This window comes from Salvia hispanica, chromosome 3, assembly GCF_029641045.1.
Source record: "Salvia hispanica isolate PSC_SH4W2 chromosome 3, Shi_PSC_v1, whole genome shotgun sequence".
Classification (NCBI taxonomy): Eukaryota; Viridiplantae; Streptophyta; class Magnoliopsida; order Lamiales; family Lamiaceae; genus Salvia; species Salvia hispanica.
In genome coordinates, this window is record NC_142694.1 from 31,579,138 (window position 1) to 31,602,735 (window position 23,598).

The 23,598-nt window shown below is 36.3% G+C and overlaps 2 protein-coding genes and 1 pseudogene across 5 annotated transcripts; all 3 read right to left on the reverse strand.

Moving 5' to 3' along the window:
- Positions 1-48: 48 nt before the first annotated feature.
- LOC125216290 (uncharacterized) lies at positions 49-6,222 on the reverse strand. 3 transcript variants are annotated; one of them, XM_048117963.2, is made up of 19 exons: positions 6,002-6,221; positions 5,708-5,866; positions 5,519-5,588; positions 4,473-5,321; positions 4,210-4,377; positions 3,826-3,939; positions 3,199-3,257; positions 2,958-3,024; positions 2,831-2,882; positions 2,650-2,742; positions 2,473-2,556; positions 1,979-2,403; positions 1,778-1,839; positions 1,355-1,424; positions 1,115-1,195; positions 930-1,010; positions 508-629; positions 309-357; positions 49-232 (listed from the first exon to the last, which is right to left on the reverse strand). In XM_048117963.2, exons 2-19 carry the CDS (start codon positions 5,752-5,754, stop codon positions 170-172), a joined length of 2,556 nt encoding a protein of 851 aa, XP_047973920.1. In that variant the 5' UTR covers positions 5,755-5,866; positions 6,002-6,221; the 3' UTR covers positions 49-169. The 3 variants fall into 3 exon arrangements, with proteins under 3 accessions (XP_047973920.1, XP_088925295.1, XP_088925296.1); XM_089069169.1 differs by having other exon boundaries at positions 504-629; XM_089069170.1 differs by lacking the exons at positions 49-232; positions 309-357; positions 508-629; ... (1 more) ...; positions 1,115-1,195; positions 1,355-1,424 and adding an exon at positions 1,431-1,685 and having other exon boundaries at positions 6,002-6,222.
- A 456-nt stretch (positions 6,223-6,678) lies between these two features.
- Positions 6,679-18,703, reverse strand: LOC125212711 (kinesin-like protein KIN-5D; annotated as a pseudogene). The gene is made up of 23 exons (XR_016137294.1): positions 17,515-18,703; positions 17,289-17,418; positions 16,746-16,904; positions 16,192-16,656; positions 16,017-16,114; positions 15,780-15,936; positions 15,632-15,701; positions 15,479-15,555; positions 15,327-15,407; positions 15,141-15,252; positions 14,986-15,072; positions 14,743-14,918; positions 14,502-14,663; positions 14,313-14,420; positions 14,087-14,245; positions 13,941-14,024; positions 13,669-13,874; positions 13,510-13,589; positions 10,697-10,705; positions 7,411-7,423; positions 7,231-7,340; positions 7,010-7,161; positions 6,679-6,932 (listed from the first exon to the last, which is right to left on the reverse strand). The product of XR_016137294.1 is annotated as a kinesin-like protein KIN-5D (transcript).
- Positions 18,704-18,841: 138 nt separating this feature from the next.
- LOC125199397 (Ribosomal protein S24e family protein) lies at positions 18,842-21,015 on the reverse strand. The gene is made up of 6 exons (XM_048097422.2): positions 20,756-21,015; positions 20,168-20,303; positions 19,644-19,728; positions 19,512-19,559; positions 19,310-19,410; positions 18,842-19,216 (listed from the first exon to the last, which is right to left on the reverse strand). Exons 1-6 carry the CDS (start codon positions 20,913-20,915, stop codon positions 19,084-19,086), a joined length of 663 nt encoding a protein of 220 aa, XP_047953379.2. The 5' UTR covers positions 20,916-21,015; the 3' UTR covers positions 18,842-19,083.
- Positions 21,016-23,598: the final 2,583 nt, after the last annotated feature.

A 23,598-nucleotide genomic window follows, 5' to 3' on the forward strand; every position in this document is an offset into this window, starting at 1 on the left:
ACGATGTTGGCCTATTTTCGATCAAATTAAAGTTGAAAGAGAACATGGTTGCCCAAAAAGTACAAACTATTGTTTATTACCTCATCGTACTCATACAAACTTAAAAACGATGATGTTAAAAAACTACTGCAGTGTATGAGCATAGTATATTGTTTCTGTAACTTTCTTGTCATCTATCTTGCTGGTGGCCATCAGCATCGTCGGGGACGTTATTGCCAGAGTCATCTTTCCCCTGTCAGCATAGTTTGATCGTTTATACCTACACGCACACGTAAATATGTATTTGACAAAGAAGATTTAAGACTTACCTTCCTCCAACCAAGGCCGAATGAGAGTAGACCAGTCTTTTTTGTAGAACTGGCAATGGTACAAGGGATACATATATAAATTATGATGTAAGAAAATGGGATTTGATAACGGGGATATACTTCCTCCGTCCCAAGGAAGACGACCCTTTTTTTAGACAGTAAAAGATTTTATGCACTGTGGAGCAGGGTGCTTACTCACTTAGGTGAAGAGGCTTTACTTTGCCCAGATTCATATTGCAATGTTGCTTCTAGCATCGTCTCTGCCATAACAACCCGCTTCTCCTTAGCGTCTAGGGCACCCATGGCTTTGTCATACTTTTCCTGTGCATACATAGATGTATTATTTGATCTTGTCTTGAAGAACAAAGCAAAATAAACAATCATAAGGCCTTGTTTACTTTGGTAAATGTATGTGGATCACGGAAGGTCTTTCGTTTTTGTCCTAACATTAACTTTTCTTCATATCACTTGGGATAACCAAGTTCCTTGATTATATTGATTTTAAGTGACTAAATGGATGATATATTAATAATGCATCAAAGTAAACTATCTAACCACCAGATAACAAATCCTCAAAGTAAGCCTACTGTTAAAACAGAGGACTTGAACGTTGTATAGAACCTGAAGTGCGCGCAGCTGTTGTTCTGCAGAACGTCGAGCTTCATCGGCTATCCTCTGTTCTTGCTCAACATTCATTAGAACCTAAAATAGCCATATAAAAGGAAGATCCCTCATAACTATGACCTCTGACAAGATGAGTATCAGCCTCTATAGCTGAGTGTTTGAAAGAGAAGTGGGAAAATGACCTCAAGCATTGCTTTCTCCCCTTCTTTCTTATCAGACAGAACCTGCCGTAGTTCAGCAACCTCCTTCTCCAGTTTCTCAACCTGCAGAAAATTATGAGGAATCATGCACATACTTAAAAAATGCATCTCTGTTAAACGGTAATAATCGAATTGAACTAGATATACAGCGTGATTTATTGCATGCCTCTTGATTTCTTTGAAGTAAGTACTATTATTAACAGACGAATAATTGTAAAATACCTTTGCAGCTAGTTCCATTCGATTATCTTCTTGAACCATTTCTATAAACGCAGATTCTAATTCTTCAGACCTACAAAAGACGAAGCACATTTTTCCGTGATTTCAAAATAGGGGAACAATCAACATTTTTTATTGTCATTGAAAATGACCAGCAAATGATTAGAATATAAGTGATTGATCATTGATTCTTGGAAGATCAATAGAAATCTTTTAAAGTATAAAAAACCACCAAGGCTTGCTGAAAAAACGTGGTGCCAACATGCAACGACTGTGGCCAGTTAACAGCGAAATAATATTTCCAATTGAACGCTTTAGCATCCAAGCTTCAGCTCTGATCGAATAGTATAAACTAGTAAAATAGAATATATTACACATGAATAGTAAAACTGAATTCCAAACTCTCTTTCCCCCTCTTCAACTAACCTGAGCATAGCCGATCTCTTTTCCTCTAGCAACCTGCAGAGCTCAACCTTTAACCAAATCACCTGAAGAAAATATACTGAAAAGGTGAATTTCTTACTGAGTGGTGATATTAATGGTAAATCCCAGTAAACACACACACAAACATTTGAGTTCTCTAAAACAGAAGAAAAGCAGGTGCTACTCAAATAGATAACAAACTACCTGTTCCTGAAGATCTGGAAGTGAATCTACTTCGGAATCAATGGTCATGCCTTTAAGATACTCATCCAGGCTGGCAGAATGAGATTCCAAACATGGAATTTCACCTAAATCCATATTATCATTCAAGCCTGCTTCTATCTCATTTTCTTTTGCTATTTGTCCACGATCATGCTTGAAGCTGTATAACTTAGTTGCGAGACCTTTAGGATCTTTGAAGCTTTTGCACCCTTTGGCTCTTTCGTTGAATGTCGAAACTACAGATGGCCTATGCTTCTGTCTCAGTTCCTGCAGTCGATCTTCAGTGATGGTCAAGAAACCCATACAAGCAGTTAAGACAAGTTGGCTGCTATCAAACGTGGAACCAGTAAGTGTTTGCAATAAAGTTATAACATCTCCAGCATCCTTCGTTGTAACTAGAGCAGGTCCTGTAGATCAAACGCTAATATAATTCAATGTGTCTCACTTAAATTATTCAGGAAACATGAAACGTGTACCATATAAATCCATCAAAGCAAGCGCAGTTCGAAAGAGCATGACGCGGTTCCCTTCAAACAGGATCACATCCCACACTCGAAGAACTGAAATTAGGGCAAGATGGTGTAGAGTTTGAGCTATGTTGGGAAGTAATTATGTATTTCAGCCTGTTATGCAAAACAATCATAAGCACACACCACTTTCCCATGGAAGCGTGTTTACAAAGATTGAGAGGAACCAAGGCCCAGACATCCATGCCACTTCAACTCCCAAGTAATCAAGATGGTTTACTGCAGCAAACTGGATTTGATGACGGACTGTGTATATCTAATATGAGTGAAGAAGCCATATGATAAAAGCTTTTTATAGAGGACTAACCTAGTTTAGGAAACCTTTCACGCATCAAGTCCTCAAAAACAAGTTGGTCAACCTATGAAGTAACAAAATTTTAAGGCTTCTGTTAACATGAGCACATTCCTGAAACAACAATTGTTAAGACACAAACCTGGGATTCTGTCATTTCTTGTGAGAAATAACCTTCAAAATAATCATCGATTATACCCACCAGTGTCCTGAAAGGAGAGACTAGGTAAAAACTAGCTCATTCAGTATTATTTTCTGCATGATCATATGTTGATTTAAATAAAAAGATCTCTATATGATGATGCTCTAATATTTTTCCCTTCCCTAAGTTATAAAAGTTCATACAGTTCCAAAACAGGATGATGTAAAAGCTTGAAAGTTACCAGAACGCATTTTCCTCAGGCATCATCAGAAGTAATAAGCCAGCAAAGAAATTCATTGCCTGGAGTAACAAAGAGCATGGAATGAAAATTTAAAAATAAAAACAAGAAAAATTTCTAAGTGAAGTTTGACTTGAATGATGCAGACACAAGAGGAAGATTTTCATCTTATTATTCATGCAAACTGAAGAATCTTACTACAACTTGCATTCTCCCATATTTTTACAGGTCTTGTAATCTTTATGCAACATTTCTGACTATATCCAGATAACAGAAATCATCTGAAGTATCCATTGTAAATAACATTTGTCTCCCAGTTTCCTAATTTGTGACTTTACCATCTTAAATATATATAGATAGCATCCTCTTGTCCGTATGTGCTTATAATAGTCATTTTTTTCTATTATTATAATAGACATAATATTTTCCACTCTCTCCAGTTCATAAACTTATCTTCTAACATGCACATTTTGTAAATCATATGGCTAAATAAATAAATTACAATCTTGCTTCTATTTTCCTCCCCAGTGTTCAAGCTTCACCTCATATCATATCTCTGTAAGATTACTTTTCATCTTTTTTTCTTAGTCATTTGACGCCGAATACGATAAACCTAAACCAGGCAGTCACCTGGCAATACCCAACTGAGGGGTTATGCAGAGCATATGCTGAGAGCACACGCCGTAATGAGTTTCTGCCAGTTTCATTTAATGCCGGATGGCCTGGAAATGTTCGTGGCAGATCCTGCAGCAAGCGAACAAGAAAATCAGTCTTTACACATAATGACAAGGCATGATAGAAATAAATTTTAGTAATAGATGTTGACTAGAATTTGAAGAGAGAACTAAGATGTTCAACAATGGACAAAATTCTATTCCAAAGTTAATAAAGTTCAAGCATCCATCCGGGCGGGGTATTGCTATTGAAGACCATCCTAGATGAACCCTAAAAGAAGCAGCACCTACGAATCAAAAAGATTGAACGATAAAGTCCAGGAGCCATGCAGCTAACGACCTTCTCAATCTGCTTCTTTAACTTTTCTGACAAATTGCCTTTCTTCTCTTCAGATGCTGATTTATCATGCTCTTTGCCATCACTACCAGCATCACATTCTACAGCCAGCAAATCTTGGTAATATCTATCCACTCGGCGGGTTCTAACACCAACGAATGCTTGCCACACCTGCCCAATTAAGTAAGTGCAAAAATATAAAGAAGCTTTAGAGCTGGAAAAGTGATGTCAATAATTTCGCGTTTGATGCAACGGTGTAACTGTACCTCCCCCCTAAGTTCCCTGGGTACTCCTAATTGAACAAGGGATGCAAGTTCTTGTTTCCACGGAAAACTGGATTCTGTGGGCAGTAGTATATCACTGGAACTAGTTTCTACTGTAGGAGCTTCTGCACTATCAGTTCTCTCACTATCGTCTTCAGACCCTCCACCATCTGCTCTTCCCTCGTCTATTGATGGAAGGTCATTATTTTCGCACCTTATCTTTTCATGCTTCGTGTTCGCATTCTTCTTTATTCGTAAACTCATCAAATGGTCTATGGTATTTAGTGATGAACTAATATCAGCCCATGTCTTCACCTCACGGGGCTTACTATGTTGGTTACTTGGAGCTTCCTTGGGAGGTATACTTCCCTCAGACCTCTTTTCACTTGAATTTCCATCTTCTCCGCTCACCTTTTCAACAGCAGTGACTTCAGAAATGGCAGCGGACTGTTCAGCCGAATCTTCCCTTTCCTCACTTGCTGTTTGAATGAGATCACGTGGCTCCTCTGTAACCTCGGAAACCACATTTTCACTTGCTGTTTGACTGAGATCAGGTTGATCCTTTGTAACCTCAGAAACCAGAGGTTCACTTGCTGATTGACTGAGATCATGTGGCTCCTCTGTAACCTCGGAAACCACAGGTTCACTTGCTGTTTGCCTGAGATCATGTGGCTCCTCTGTAACCTCGGAAACCACAGGTTCACTTGCTGTTTGCCTGAGATCATGTGGCTCCTCAGTAACCTCGGAAACCACAGGTTCAGTGTCATCTTCCTTAGCATGACTAGCCCTTGTAGACTCTTCTTGCTGCACAAGAAATCCCCTCCATTTTTCCAATCTCTCCCCTTCTTCCTCCTGGAATTTCACATGTAGACTTTTAGCGGAACACAAGAAATCCCCTCCATTTTCTTAAGTTTACCAAACACATGCGATAAATAACAAATCAAATCCACACAGGTTCTCTAATAAGAAAGTATTAGTATAACTCAACTACAAGCCACCAAAAACAAAACGGAAACTGAATCATATTGCCATTTCACCAAGAAGGTCACCTTGTAGATATTGGAGTACTCTCGATACCTATGGGCATGTTGAGGTCTCACAGTAAATCCATATGAATCCCTGCCAACATTTCAATTGTTTCATCTCCCATGCGTATGTTTGCATATCATACATACATCCCCATTTATTGTATTTGTAAAACTATAGCAGAAATTAGAATACGCCAATCATAAATTTACCTAGAATCATCATATAATGTACGCTTGCTCAACAACGACAACAACATACTTCACAATAATTCTAATACCACCGCCCATATCGCTCTCCTGTTCAATCAATCAACCCACCCCCAATGAAAACACTGTCCACCATTCCCTCATCCGACTCCGGATCTACATCTACATGATAAACTCACTAATTATTTCACCAAATCCTACCCTAGAAATTTGAAATTGGATGACGATAAACAAATTTTCACTCTCACACTTCAAAATCAAACGCGATCAAGGATTCAACATCAACGACTATCTCACCTCTCTCGGGAAAACTTAAAAATTTCCTGAAATTTCGAATCCGGAACTCCGCGGAAAAGCAGGCAATAGCCACACGTGTCGAGCTCAAATCTTCGCTGACATTGCTGAAAATTTTACACGTTTACAGCTGAAGCATATTGCATTTCCGTAGCGATCGATTGGTTTCATCTCTTCCAACAGTAAACTGATTTTCCCTCTCTTCCGCTCCCTCTCTCTCTCTCTCTCCTTTTTGCTACAGCGCCACGTGTCATATCTTTTGCCGAAAATGGAAGTGGGTTTATTCAGATGGGCCATAATTTATGGAAAGCCCAAAGTTTTGGGCTTTGAAAAATGAATTGGGCCATGATGTATATCATTATATGCTCACCTGATTTTATATTTTAAATTTTGAAATTTGTATTATCCTCAATTCTAATAATTGGATTAATTTTATTTTAGGATTTTGAAGTTCCTAATTATAACTTGATTTTTTCAATTTGTATCAATTTAAAAAATTATTTCCAGATAACTCTATCAATATAGATGTTTTGTAGATAACTTATTTTGTAGATTAGAAATCTCTAACCCAATCAGCCCACTATATTAATTGGGTTATAGGGATGACTCAAAACTTGAAGGGCAGTACATTATGCTAAAAGGTGTAAAAATTAGCTTGTCATAAAATTCAAGTCTAAAACAATAGACAATGAAATGATTTTTTCATAAATTTCTTGAAATTGAAGAGCCAAATCTGAAAGACTATTGTAAGAATGAGTTACATGAGTCTTTTTGGTTATATAGACCCCAAATTTCCTATGGATAGTATATGTAAAAAAAATGGTTTGCAACTGCATTATCTGCTTTGAGTGTTTCTAAACTGATCAAACTCTCAACCTCTTCTCTACTTTGCAAAACCATATTTCCTCGGACTTGGACTTGGACTTGAATCCACCTGCTCAGAGAGAGAGAGAGGCATTTAAACTCCGTGACACGGCCTTTAAAATTTATGTTTATTTAAGAGATTCTTACCAAGTAGTCATCAACAAGCCATTTTCTTGCACTTATTGAAATCTCAGCCACTTGTCCTGAGTGGCTGTCGCTGGTTTGCTTCGTGGAGACGATGCAACGAGCACTCAGCAGCTCAGCCTTCTCTGATGCTTCGCGGTCTAGCCTGAGAACCTCTGCAGAAGACAATGTGATATGAGATAGTAAGCAAGTTATATGACTTATGACAGTAGGTGGCTTCTTACTTTCAGCACACAACGTTAGATTCCTCGTAGCATCGCCCGTCTCCTCAAGAAACGAGGCAGCAATGGATGAATATCGGCCGTGGAACTTCTCATTCGCTGCTGTTTCATTCCTGCGAGCAAAAATGAAAGATTTTTGTGTGTTGTTCCTCAAAACAAATGACAGAAAGTGAGAGGGCTTACTTGATGAGAGAATCTTGAGAGACGAAATTGTTGGAATAATTGAATGAACAATTACTTAAAGCTCTCTATGATGATCAACCGAGAACGACGGAGAAGGAGCATAAACTATAAAGCGGAAGCGTACCTTGATCCATCTAGAATTGAACGGTGGAATTGCTTTTTGCTTTGCAGCGGCTATGGATCTTCCAAACGATCAGAGACATTCTTCGCAATAGTCTGCCGAGAGAATACAGAGATATCGAATGTTCTTCTGACGTCTGGGGACCATAACCCTAGCTTATATTTATATTAAATATAAACCCCTTTATTTTCTATTCGGTCCCTCATCAAATAGAAAATCACTTTATGGTATCTACGCTTATTTCCATAACAAAATAAATACACTTTAGACCAAACTTTAATCTTCATTGGATCACTTTAATTGGACAACTGAAAGATAGCCATACACATTAAATTAGTCATGTGGAAGCCCAAATTTCTAACAATCTCCCACTTGGGCAACACATGACACCAAATAAATGTGTACAAACCGAATGAGCGCTCAAAAGTGCTATCACATAGTGTATTTCCGAACAATCTTATTATCAACCATATCGACATAGGACTAAAGGGGCAGTCACCATATTTTTTCATGATTAAACCCATCAGTAATCACATATGCAAATATAATCAACAACAGATCAATTATGGAGTGTAGCATGAAAATTTCATGCAAGGTGATCATACATGCCTATTTCCAACTGGTCCTCCCAAAGTGAGATCAAACCTAAAATAATGGACAAAACATAATACTTTATTTCTGCAGAGAATAACATGAGTTTTATAACTACATGTTCAAAACACAATATAGAGCAATAACCAAAACTACTCCCACTGAACGGAAGTATCCTTAAACAACGTAACACCCATTTGGGCTACATGCCCATGAAAGACCTTAGGTGATAGTCCCTTAATGATTGGATTTGTAATCATCAAATCCATTCCCTTATGCTCTATATGTATTTGTCCATTCCAAACCCTTTATTTAACAACCAGGAAGTTCCTGTTGTTTTAGAATATAATACTGCAGAGTTATTGTCATAACATAACTTAAGTAGTCTTTCAATACCTTACAATATGCAGCCTAGTGACAAAATTTCACAGTCATATTCATTAACTAGATGCCCCAAAACAAGTTACGAATTCTGTTATCATGGCAGAAGTAGCTACAAGTGTTTGCTCAGCACTTCTCCACGAAATGGCTCTACAGCCAACAGACACACGTAACTTAAAATGGATCCTTTACTGTATTGGCATCTAACAAAATCAGAATCAAAATTCCTAAAGATCTCTCCAAATGATCTGATTTTATGTATGCGAGCATGTAATGCTTAGTTCTCTATATATATCTCATAACCCGTTTTGCTGTTTCCTAATGATCCATATCGGGTTATTGAAATATCTGCCCAACATATAAACAATTGAAACCAAATTGGGTCTGATACACACTTGAGCACACATTAGGCTCCCAATCACCGAAGCATATGGAAGCTTCTGCATTTTCTAAATCTCAAGATTTATCTTATGGCACTGAATGAGACTAGGTTTGTCTCCGTTAGTCATAGGGGTATTTCTTTACTTGCAATTATGCATCTCAAATACTTTAGGCACCTTTTCACTATATCCCTTCTGTGACAATCGAAAATTATTTCATTCGATTCCAAATACAAAAGAGGCTTCCCCAAGATCTTTCACCTCAAATTTCTTCGAGAGTAATTCTTGGTGTTGCGCAATATTCCTTATCATTAATTGCAATCAATATGTCATCGATATGCAATACCAACAAGATGCATTTGCTCCCACTGAACTTGTGTTACACAACCATCAATAGCATTCTTTCTGAATCCAAATGAAAGAACTACTTCATAAAATTTGTGGTACCATTGACGAGAGTCTTAATTGAGGTTGTTGAGATTGACTTTAAATGATATCATCCGCATGAGATTGAATGTTTACAACAATATCATCTTGAGGTTCTTAATATGCTTCTTCAATGATAGTAATTGATACCTGATCATTGTCAGAAGCAGTAGTAGGTGTCTATACAGACTCCTCCTCAAAAGTAATGTTCCTTAACACATTCTTCCCCCCAAACTCAACATCCTCAAGGAATACTATATTTCTCGTCCCAAAAATTAGTTCTTTTTGTGGGATCATAAAATTAAAAAACCCCTAAATTTTTCTAGAAGACCAAAGTGAGGATATATGCTACAGTCTTTAATGCCTCTCCCTAAAGCGAATGCGACAAGGAAGAATGATAAATCATACTCCTTCACATATCTTTAAGAGTTTTATTTTGTCTTTTAGCTACACCACTCATGCTAGGCGATCACGGCATGGTGAACAAAACGACGATCTCACACTCTTCCAAATAGAAGGCAAAAGGTCTTTGACATTGTTCACATGTGCAGTCATTTCTTTCGTAGTATTCACCACCACGGTTAGATTTGACTTTCTTAATGCCTTTGTTGAGTTGGAGCTCAACATCAACCCTGAATATTTTGAACTTGTCTAAAGCCTCATACTTTTAATAGATTAAATGTAGGTGCCTAGAATAAGAATATTCATTTGTGAATGATATAAAATATTGTTGATCATTCCAAGAAACCGAAGTGAATGAACCACAAATGTCCGTATATATCAATTCTAAAATGTATAGCTCTATTGGCACCTAATTTCTTAAGTTTGGTCTGATTTCCTTAGATACATTAAACACACAAATCAAGTTCTGAAAAGATAAGTGTATTCAATACAACATATGACACAAGTCTCACAATCCTTTATTTTGAGATATAACCAAAACACTTGTGTCATAAATTAACCAAATTCTAGTTATTTAATTTGCTTAGTCCCTTTTGATTCAACATGTAAAGCTTCTGAATATGAAGTAACATAATTGAGCATACAAAGATTGTTATATGCACTTAGGGAAACAGTGTCCACAATACTAGAATTATTTGAAGGAAGAGCTTTACTATTTCTGAATGAACAAGAGAAACCAAATTTGTCCAAAGTAGAAATAGAAACCAAATTTTGTCTAAAAGACAGTACAATAAGGTATCCTTCAAAGACAGAATAATTCCAGTCTTTAATAACAATCTATAATGCCCAATAGTCTCTACTTCCACCGATTTGTCATGTTCCACATAGATGTATCTTTCACCATCAATTGACTTTCGGTAGCTCAAACAGCCTTGCACTGATAACCTTATGTGAGTAGTAGCACCAGAATCTACCCACTAAATACCATTAGAGACTAAATCCAAATTAACTTTAGAACAGACCAAAACAAGAATTGTAACTTCCTTTGCACGCCATGCGCGATATTTACAATTCTTCTTTTTATATCCATGTTTACCACAAAAGAAACAACTATCATTATCTTTATGTTGTTTCTTTTGTGATCAACCCTTATCCATAGTAGCATTCTCAAAACACTCTCTTAATGCCTTTTTACTTTATTTCTTGAGATACTGACCAGATGTGCAACACCAAATGCACAAGCAAGTCTTTAAAGTTCAAGCTTTAGCGAAGCAACGTGAGACATTTGCATAATGTGCTCCCTTATGTTGCCCTTGCCCTTATACTTTATTGAGATCAAGCATGCTTGTCTCAGCCTTAATGTTTTTCGCAAAATGTACCTTAGTTTTGGCAAGGTATTCACTGACCTTAGTGATATACTTAGATGCAATGCCTCAAAAGGCTTCTAGGCTGCTACACCTAATGATCAATAGACTTACACGATTCGAGTATTCCCACTTCTCGTAGTTTCTCCTTTGATAAGAAGCACTATAGTCCGTATGAGAAGTAGGTTGCTCAATCCTTAACGCGTAATCTAGATCCATGCAACCCAGAGCAATCAAAATATAATCTTTGCAATCCTTAAAATTTTACCCATTCAATACTAATATATTGTTCATGTTGGAAGAACCTGCAGAAGCAGACATCACAATTGAATAGAGAACAAAACCAAATTAATTGTCATGCTCACATCATAAAATTCAAATAAAATGGTAGCATCTCGAGGTACCGGCACAACATTCAAATCAAGTCTGTGGACAGTAATATGAACTTGCAAGTGGTAACCTTTTGTAGTAATCAAACACTGACAATAAGATCATGTCAAGCAATGTCCACCTGTGGGCATCACATTTACTCACACGAAATCTGGATAATCATCACGTATTTATCACCACAGGTATGTGTGTATCTCGTGCCAAATATTAATCTTCCTGTGGGCCGACTAATATCCGCATTAAAAATACGCACACACTTACCGTCCTAACATTCGCAGTAAAGAAGTCTAGACAAGAGAGGTTACTGTTGCAACGTCTTATTTCGACTAATCTATTTGAACATTAGTAAACCATATCGAGGTACCGAGCACAACATTCACAATAAGTCCTTTGACAGTAATGTGAATTTGTAAGTGGTATTCTCTTTATAATGATCAAACACTGACAATAAGATCATGTTAAGCAGTGTCCACCTGTGGGCATCACACATTACTTACACGAAAACTGAATAATTGTCACGTATTTATCATTAAAGGTTTGTATGTATTTCATGCCAAATATTAATCTTCCTGTGGGCCGACTAATATCCGCATTAAAATACACACATTAACAAAAGGAACATGAGATGCACCAAAATTATTGAATTTAAAATTTTAAAACTGAATATAAACGCTTGCAAGCAAGTCGTTGTTAACTGTCTGGAATATAGTGGCTAGCCAACGAGTCACTAGGTTCGCGTACCTTGCGAACTCAGTGAGTCGCTAATCCTGACGGCCAGCCCTATAACTCCTTAGCAAATGACAAATTGCTGACTCCTAATGGGATTCCATATAATTTTGCCAAATCCGATTTTCACTAAAATCGACAAAATCCAAATTTTGATGTTTCCCAAGATCAAATTAACAAACACAAATAACTAAAAGCAACATCAAAACAACCAAATAAATCCACATAATACAAATCCTAAACTTTATGGATTCACATGACAAGCGAGAACGAAATCTAATCACCGAACAAGAACATACAAAATTGGGTAGTTCTTCACATAAATTGAATTAACCTTTCATTAACAGAAAACAATTATCGGTAAACCACAATCCAAAACTCAATTTACTATATGCGATACCCAATCACATAAGGAAAACTTTGATTTGCGCAAGGTTAGAAAAATATTGCAAAACCTTCATCGATCAACCAAATTCTCAATCAATACGTGTATATACATAAATCCACGAGGACAAGTATTAATTCACGGGGCATAATCCACAATCTAACTCATCAAAATAAACAACCAAAACTGTATTGGAATACGTGCACAATCATAACCTTGAATTGAAAATACCTAAACCATATTATATCCGCAAGATTACAGGAACAAAAAAGAATTGAATTATTGAATTCAAATTCACATCAAATTAGGGGATTGATCCCGAAACAGCTGACATATATATATGCATAATTATAAAACGCAACGCAAAACCCTAATATCAAGAAACTGAATTTCTTGAATTCCCAAAAAAATAAACAAATCTTAATTCTCCTCTTCCCAATTCTCAGAGAATCATCAATAGAGTGGCTCTGATACCACTTGTTGGAATAATTGAATGAACAATTACTTAAAGCTCTCTATGATGATCAACCGAGAACGACGGAGAAGGAGCATAAACTATAAAGCGGAAGCGTACCTTGATCCATCTAGAATTAAACGGTGGAATTGCTTTTTGCTTTGCAGCGGCTATGGATCTTCCAAACGATCAGAGACATTCTTCGCAATAGTCTGCCGAGAGAATACAGAGATATCGAATGTTCTTCTGACGTCTGGGGACCATAACCCTAGCTTATATTTATATTAAATATAAACCCCTTTATTTTCTATTCGGTCCCTCATCAAATAGAAAATCACTTTATGGTATCTACACTTATTTCCATAACAAAATAAATACACTTTAGACCAAACTTTAATCTTCATTGGATCACTTTAATTGGACAACTGAAAGATAGCCATACACATTAAATTAGTCATGTGGAAGCCCAAATTTCTAACAGAAATTCGCCTTGATCTCATCCAACAAAGATTCTTCGGACAATCTCTGCTGTTTCGAAACCTCTGCCAACTCTCTCACGCTGCATAGCATCGAAGATTGCAATAAAACACAACACTTGCACATAAAGAAAGCGAAAGTGTGTGATTTTGTTGCGTTACCAGCATTGAAGGCCGTCTTCAAGGGCGCATTTGCCGGCTTCCACAGCAACAGAATCTTCAACATAGTTGCTTTCTGTTGTCTGAATGAAAACATTCCACTTTTCCTCAGTGTCAACGGTTAGGCTTTGCATCTCCGATATTTCTTGATTCAGCTTCAGTCCGTTGCTTGAGGCGCTCTCTAGCACGTCGTCTACTGCTGCTTGTATCTGAAAAACAGAATCACACATAACATTCAGATTTGGAGATGAGGTTTCACTGTAATAAATACTTACCATTTTTTTCTTTCTAGAACTCGAATTCGCCAAAAGTTCGGACATTTGCTCCAACAGAAGCTTTTCTTCAGCAGCAGAATACTCCTACCAAAGAGTAAGTGACTTTAGGCAAAATTTTCGTGTAAAGGAAAATGTTCGAAGACTACCTCAAACTTTGTCGTGAAGGCGTGCAGCTTCTGTTTGGCGATAGTTTGGGAATCCTCTTCGATGAGTGTCAATTTGGACGTATAAATCTTCAAAGTCTTGAAAAAACTAGCAAGGCTACTGGAAATGGACTTGGACGTATGGTGGGAACGCGCGTGATTCTGATGGAAAAAAGGCCGATTCTCACAAAGTATCGCGTAAAAACAATTGAGAGGTTTCTGTTCTTACCTCCTCCTGCTGCCTCACGAATTCGTCTAATTTCAGTCCAAGATTGTTCATGTTGCTTTTCAGACCGTTGTTAATGGCAGCAGCAGCTGATGCGTTTTTAGACACGAGCTGCATTGGATTAGTGGTTAGTTATAGTAACGTAGGGGAAGCAAAAAGCGCGTATATCTAACTACAAAGATCGATTCTCACATCCATAATGCACGAAGAATGATCTGAAAGCGCGGAGCTCAATCTACTTAAGGCCACTTGAGAGTTCTGATACAGTTCTTCAGCTGAACCGTCTATTTTGTTGACACCAGACGCGTTTAGCTCCTTGAGATTTTCGATCTGTTTGAAAAGCTCGTCTATCGCCTACGTTGTGAAAAAAAGTACTACATGATTTATATTCCACATGAGGGAATAGGCTTTACTGGGAGAGATTCTGAGCTACCTTAGCTTTTGAAGTTAGGAATAATCGTGTATCGTCTTGAATCGCCTTCCAGTTCTGTTCTTGGTTCGTTGCTGAGGCCGAGACCCCTTCGTCTAGCTCCTGAAGCTGCTGAACTAAATGAGAGTAAAACTTCTCTACATTTTGCCTGTTTGTTTCTTCTAAATCTGTCTTGTGTTCTGTTTGACACGAAAACCAATTTTAGAAAAAACGCGATGATGATACGTTTGAATAAGATACACGAACCAATTTTGGCGAACAAGGTAGACGCGTCCAACACAGCGCCCTCAAGGTCTGATTGAAGCTCGGAAGTTTTCTTTGTCAGTTCTTTTCCTGTACATTGATGCAGAATGAGACTGCATTCGAAGCGAAAATAGTGCAAAAACGCGACATCCTCGTACCAGAAGAAATGAGATTGAATATCACTGCCTCCTTATCTCTACACACGTCTTCGGCTTGTTGGCATTGATTTTTGAGATTAAGCAGAGACTGTCGAGCCGTTGTCAGTTCTCCCTGGATTAAAAACAACGTTGCACGATTTTTACTCGTTTCGAGCTAGAAATAGCAGAATAAGGAATGATGCATACTTCAGTGCTAAGTAGTTTATCTTTCAAATCTACTGTTAGCTGTTGCTGATAAAGATACAGTTCTTGCAGCTCCATCAGTTGCTGCTCACAACAAAAAACACGACGTCTCAATAAAAAAATGCGTAAAACAAAGTAATACGAGGGCTACGCACCTTCCTCAACGCGTCTGAACTGTGTCGATCACCCTGATCACCATAACCACCATTCACTTGCCTCGAAACACGAAGTTCTGAGTGAGAGAATCAAAACGTAACGAGCTCAGCTAACGTGTGAATCTATTTTACGGTTACATGAGATAGATCTACCTTGCTTCAGACTATCTATCTGAGTGTAGAGATCTTTGATCACTGTAGATTTCATCAACTTTTGGTTCACCTAATAATCAAATCGAGCTCGTCTCATTTCTCATCGAAGAATGATGCAAGACGAGAAAAAAAACAAGAATCCACCAACCTCAGGTCTGTTCTTGATACATTTTGCACGAAACGCATAGTCAAGAGTGCTGAGCGTTTCTTCTTGACAGAGAACGGATGGTGAGATCGTTGCGATGATGCACGTTTTCGTCTTTCCTCCCAAAGAATCCCTCAACAACCTTGTTAACTTGCTATCCCTAACATTCAAAAAGGGCTAATCTTACTAAAACTCTTTCAAACAACACAACTGCAGCATTAGACAGAAACAACGACGTACCTATATGGAACGTGCGTAGAGTTGTCAGCCAACGCGTTGATAACACGCCCGAGCGTGAGCAAACTCTTGTTGATCTCACCAGCCTCCCTTGCTCTCCCCTGCATCACCAAACAAGAAGTTAAACCCGAAGAATCTTCAATAACCGACATAGCACGCGCATTTCGTTCCCAAAGACCTCTCGTGCACCAGAGCGCAGCACGTTCTCCGAGCCAGCGAGGTCCACGAGGTTCAACCTGCCACATCGGATCATCTCCGATCCATGATCAGTGGTGCTAGTGTCAGGCTCCTTGATCTGGACCGTGATGGTGAAAATCGAGTGGGACCGGTTGCTTTGCTTGTTCACGAGCGTCTCAGCCGTGCGCTTCCTAGACGAGCCTTTTTCCAAAATCGCGCAAATCTCATCCACGCTGCACACGACCTCTTCCTCCAGCCCCCGGACGAAGACAGCACCCTTCCCATCCTCCATTAGTACTAACGGCCTCTTGCCCTCGTCGGGTGCCAAGAGATCCGTTATCTCCTCGTTGTAGAGCTCAAGAAACGTCGCCTTCATGCTGTAGTCGGCCCTCTCCCTCTCCAACACGTCGAATATCTGCTGCACGGCTCTTGGGATCATACCGGCATTTTCGTGAAACTCGCCATTCTACAACAGAAACCAATATCAAACATAAGATACAGCATTCTTTTTATGATTGAAAATACATCTTTTTCAGATAATAGAAAGCAAGAAACCTTGTATTTTCGCCCTTCGCCTTCCATGGTGTAGGTCTTGCCCGTCCCGGTCTGGCCGTAGGCAAAGATGGTCCAGCTGTAGCCTTCGAGAACTTCAGCAATGGCCGGAGCAATGATGTCATCATAAACCTCTACCTGCTTCGAATTCAGACCAAACACCTAAACAAACACAAAACAAAAATTGCTCAAAAATCATCAACAATCAAGTCCGAAACAACTAGGGTGGGTCAGTACGTTATACACTACCAAAATTGTCATACTATATACTTTACCGAAAATACTAATATGAGTAAATATCAATTGTTACCTTATCAAACTTTTCGGTATACTAAATTTTGATGTGACCAATTTCAGTATTGGTACCATACTGAACAACTTGTATGGCTTACCATATCGCAAATCACTGTATATCAAAATTTTGATATTTACGATATTTTTCCGATGCAATAAGTACGGTATACGGTATATTTTTCCACCCCTAGAATCAACCTTTCAGTTCAAAACTACATTGCCATGTGATTGCAACCAAAAAAAAAATCAAACCTTATCAAACACAAACACTTTATCTGTTTGCTTGTTGCCTGTGTTTTGAGTAGCAATCACTTGTTGTTTGATCTCATCACAAGAAATCATTGATGATGCTTTTCCTCTGCTCTCCTCTTCAGACAGAGGCCTAATGTGAACACAACACAACATAAAGACTGCCTAATAAAACACATGTCCAAAACAAAACACCATTTTTGAAGATGAACAAGACGAAAAAGATCACCTGCACCGCGCAACAACTTGCACATTCACCCCTTTTTGTTCGTCGTTGGATCGAAAAAAATCCTTGGTGGGGCTCTCATTGCTACTCCACAGTGTTCTACTCATGGATGAAGGAGTCCAACTCCTTCTCCTCTGAGTGTTTGCTCTTGAATTTTCCATGGTGTTCTGTAATCAAGAACCTGTGTGTTCAAGAAGAGGGGAGAGGAGAGAGGGGGGAAGAATGAACATGGAGGAATGTGAAAACTTTTTCAGACACTTGGAAAATCAGACAAGAAAAATGCAACATGAATCATGGATTTAGGACATCCAATGAAGTGAACATGGCACATACAGAAATCCCTTTGACATATTGAGAATATTATTGAATTGAATATCATAACAGTGTGACTTTTGCATCACCAATTATTAGAGATTTTGGATATACTTTTTTTATTTGGAGGATCAAGAACAGTGAATTTGCTATTTTTACTGCAAAATCTTTGATAATCCAATCTTGTAAATATGCAATTTGACCACTAACACTTTGCCATTTCCAAGAAAAAGTAAAGAAACAAGCATTGGATTAATCTTTTCTAACCTTTACACACATTGGCACACACACAAAAATTGCATACTCTGAGTTTAGATTGTTATTACTAAATTATCTCGGTTACAACTTTTTGTCTTAAATCAAATGAAGCGTTTGCTTTCAGTTGCCTGACGTTATTGTTCCAATTTTAATGGTTAAAAGGCAAAAAAATAATGAAACTTGTTAATTCAATATTCTTTTTCCATTTGTTTTGTTCGTGAATTCTTGGGGAAAAAAAATTAGTCGTTGATTTGAAAATTGGATTAAGATTATCAAAATGCAGACCGAAAATTTATATCTCAATCTTATTGTAAAAATCAGAAGCTTTTATTTGTTAACAAATTAATACTTCAGTTTGCACAAAATTAACCGATATTGAATTAAGACTTGTAAGCCAAGACTACACGCTGCATCATCTCGAAATAGAGATAACGTATAAGCCATATTCCCGAACAACGTCTGTAAAACTCAATCGTATATAATCCATCAAATCAAACACCACCCTACAAAAAATGTACTTAATATACTATACAAATCCTACACTACTTTCCCACGATCTACAAATCGAGATAAAACATTGCATGAAACAAGTCTAAAGTGCATTTTATTTTTTTAATCGCCCATCACCAAAGAATTATTGACTAAACATTGAATGAGACGTGCTGGCAAGCCAGCATCAACCCACAAAATATTGGCAACATTATATGAATATTGCAGCTAAATCCAATACAAAAAGATTATGGAAACATCACAGTAGAGATTATGGAAAACTATATACTACTTTTGTTCATTTGCTGGCAAGAATATTTATGGTTCGAAGAAGATTAGTAGTTTCCAAGAATCTCTACTAACATTATGCTCAAACAAGAAACACATTGTATTCCTGAACAAGATAGCATAACAGTTTCATAAATGGCAGAAATAACTTAGCCGAGTCGAGCACACTTCCTTGTGCATCAGAACAAAACTACAAAACTGAATCCATTGCCAAGAAAGAAAGAGCTAATGGAGAACTTGCACCGTGATTTGGTTATTGAGACAGAAGCCTCTGTTCTTGGTGATATAAGCGTGCATAGCCAGAGCTTGGGATGGGAAATGAACAAGTGCCATTCTGATGGGGCCTTCGTTTGTAAATCTGCATCGTTACCAAATATGAACTACATTTCAGTGATGTACAAAACACTATCCCCTTCATATGCTAATTGTGAGTATGAGGATATCATTTAACCTGACAGATATCTGAATTGTAGACGAATTGTACTGGCAACCAGAAAGGAAACGCTCAACATCATCAAAATTTGCATTTCGGGGGAGCCCAAGTAGTATGATCTGATATAAACAGATGAAATTCAATGAATAATCAAACTTTTCCGAAGCATAACATTACAGCCAATGAGATAGTACGTGCGAAATCACGACTAAGTACTCACAGCTTTTCCATCATAAGGTGCGCCAGCATCCCAATCAGATTTATCAGCCTGCAATCAGGCAAAGAATGAATGAAAAAATTTAGAGAAAAACGAAAAATCGTATGAAAATTACAGAAGCAAAGAAGAAAGTACCCTTCTGATATTATAGATGCGGCCCTTCCTACCAATTGACCTCAAGGCAGCATCATAAGATGATGCAGAGGGGAATTCAACCAACCTACAAAATTTAGACAAATGGTAAACAAGTTCTCGGTGAAACAGTCAAGAGACAATGTAACTAATCAATCCTGTTTAATAAATGATGGTCATTCAGTCATTCACTGCATCAGCAACCACAGCTTGAAATCTTTCTTATCCGTCTACATTTATTCATTTATTTTCTTCCATTTATTTGTGTGTGTGGGTGGATGGCTGGTGGGGTTGGGGACTGAATGACGACTATTGTAACAAATGAGAAAAAAACATTCAGAAGATCACAAAAAAACTCAATAGATTATTCACCGGCATAGTTGAGTTTCATCATTTGAATGATAAAACCAACGTCAAAATACTTAACCATCTATGGTCAAAGAAGGAATAAAGCATAGATATTGATCTAATCACTACTTTTGTCCTTTTCACAAGCTCGAGACAATGAATTATGCGGAGAGCCTTACATTGACAAAGGAAGAAATCCTTGATTGTACTCAACTTTGATCTTCTCCGGACTCAAATTACTGCCATCCAGTAGATTGATTACATCAGCCTTGGATGTATGCTTTGTGATATCGAGAAGTCTCCCATAAACTACACCTAAAATGGATAGAGAAAAAATAACTGATCAACATTGAGCCACCATACGTGTCCAGGATCAGACAATCAATCTTAAGATCAACGGTAAGCAAATATTACCAAAAACGACGAACTACTTTCAAGAAACCAGATTTCATTTTCACAGACGATAGTTTCTCTTTCCCAGTCAAAGTACCAGTTAAATGCTAATATCTGCTTATCATAGAAGTCAAAATATTACAGAATCGTTTTTCTCAGCGATCAGTTTCAAGCATTGCGAATAATTTTAACATGGAATAATTTAAATTAACTGAATCGTTTTCAACAGAAAAAATCCTAAAACAGTATCCAAAAATCAACAATAAACGCAATTAATCCCAAAACCCTAAACCCTAGCTCCTAACTGTAGGAAAATAATCTAGGATAATGACATTCAAATAAAAGCTGAAATTCGAGAAAAGGTAAAAGAGAACCAGCTGATGGAGTTCGAAAAAACTGATCCCCGGAGTCGGCTCGGCTCGGCTCAGATGCTTCAGTGGAGAAACGCCTCGGCGCGACGGCGGCGGCGGAAGGATGCCGGATACCGCCAACTAGGCGGCTCCATTTCATCGAAACTCGACTCAGTTGATTCATAGCTATTGCTGATTTCGAGATCTTCGCAGTAAGAGAAATGGTGAATTTGATGAAGCAGTGAGTACTGAGGTTTTGCTAGATTCTAGAATTGGGGGAATGTGTTTACAGCTGATGCGCCGTCGTTTTAGAAAGCGCAAATTATAGTGGGACCCCTAACGTTTGGGGAATTATATTTGGACCCTTTACATCTATTTATAGATGAGTTTTGACTTTATATTGAAATGTTTGTAAATTATGAATATAAATTTTAATATTTATAAAATATGTCATAATTAATATGAAACATATAGAAAAGATGAGTTTTGGTCTTATATTGAAATATATATAAGTTATGCTCATAATTATTATAGTAAATGAAAAGTTATTATACTATTCATAATGATATTTATGTATATTTAATATTATAATTGATTGATGACACTACATATTCATTAATAACATTTAATTTTATTTGATCATTGTGAACGTTTTTACATAATTATGAATTTTTCAACTTTCAAGCATAAAATTTATATTATCATTGTAAATTATTTTTTTTTTCCGACTAATAAATCATAGAAACTAACTATCTATAATCTTTGAAGTTAATGAATTGCATATTCATCTCGAACTTCGTCGCATTCACATATTTCATGTAAAGAGAATATTCAAAGTCAACAAAATGGCAAACGAAAGCAAAGAAGACGTAGAGTATAAATATCACATTGTTTTCGTGTATATGTATAATCATCAATTTGGAGAGTGAGGAGTAAAATAAGGCTGAGGATTACGTTATGTTTAAGTGATATTAGTCCATATTTAAGGTTTTTTTTATAATGCTAGTTTGTTTTATTTTATGTTAGTTTTGTTTTATTTATCTTTTTTATCTTAACTATAATAATTTTTTACAAATATAGAATATAGTATCATAGAAACTGGTCATCTATAATATTTTGTAGTTAATGCATTGCATATTCATCTCAAACTTCGTCACTTCCACAGATTTTATGCAAAAAGAGCACCTAAGTCAACGAAATGGTAAAAAGTTGTAATATAGGGTATGTAGTTGATTTTTGTTTTAAATTATTACATGTAGATGGCGAAAAATTAGCTTATGGAATAGATTGCACCGGTGCAAGACGAGAAAAGTGCATGAGATGATAACTGGTGATGAAGAAGGGCACCGTAGCTAGATGGAGGCAGATAAAAGATGTTAAAATGATAAGGTAGATGGGTATTGGAGTACAAAGAGAAGTCGAAGGGTAATGTTTTAATATGAATGAGTTACTATACCTAATAAATTGTTTGTTAGTAATGCATCTTTTAATTAGTTGACCCAATTATATAGGTGAAGAGTTTAAATGATTATTTTTTTAAAAGACATATATGATATAACAAATTCTTATGGATTTATGTGATGAATTGGATTAATGTAATGAATTTATTGTTTAATTTAATATATTAGATCTTTGAAACTGATTAAAATATAAAGGTAGATTATAATATGAAGGTAGATTATATTTATTATATTTTTCTATGACAAAGGCTTCCATTATTTTGAATATTATAAATTGTATATTAATAATTTCATATTGTTGGTGTTAGACATAATTTTACTATGCATTGTTTAAATAAGATTGTTCTTTTGTTGCTTTAATATAATTTTAAATATTATACTAATTGCATGTTTTAACATTTTTACTTATAGGAGGAGTGTTATATTGCTAACTCATAACTTAATTGTTAACTGCAACTAAATAATAGCTATTAGATATTCAAATTAAGGGCTTAGATTATTAATCCCTAAATGTCAATACGATCAACGAAAAACGTCAATAAGGCCATAGGATTAATTCAAAAAAATATCAATAGGGGTATTAATGTCAATTAACTACATATTTAGTTATAACTAACCTTTAAAAGAAATCCCAAAACTTTAAATTCATATAACATATATCAAATTAAAGATAATTTCATAAGGATTCCAACGATATCATACATGTATATGTTCCGACGTCAAAATTTGAAAAAAAATTCGAAATTTTTTAATTTTTTCGTACAAGCAGAAATGTCAACATACTATATAAAATATGTCAATATAATATATGTAGAATGTCAATATAAGCAATGGGTTAACATTCTTAAAGCATTGTGTTGACATTCTCAAAGCATTGTGTTGATATTTTCGAAACACTATATTGACATTTTCATCCAAAATCCTAATTTGGAGTTTTTTTTTTTTTTTTTTTTTTTTTTTTTTTTTTTAATTTTTATCTTTTTCGATTTAATTAATAAAAATGAAAATTACACATGGCAAATTGTAGATCACACATTTTCTAAAATCTTATGACCTTAAATTAGTTGTAGTTAGCAATTAAATGATGAGTTAGCAATTGATCACTCCCCTTTACTTATATTACTCTAGATTGAGATTATAGTTATTAGATGTGATTAATTTTACTATATTATAATTTTATTTTTATATTTAATTATTGCTATATTTATACATCTATTTAATAAAAAAAAAAAATTGATAGGAGTATTAAATAACTTGCGGAAGTATAATTGTATATGAAATTAATCCACAACTTTTATTTATTTTTTGGAAAAAATGATCAATAAAGATTCCCTATTTATTGAATTGATAAAAAATGTTTTATCAACTAAATCGTCTTCTTATTTTAGTATTTTCACTGCACAAAAT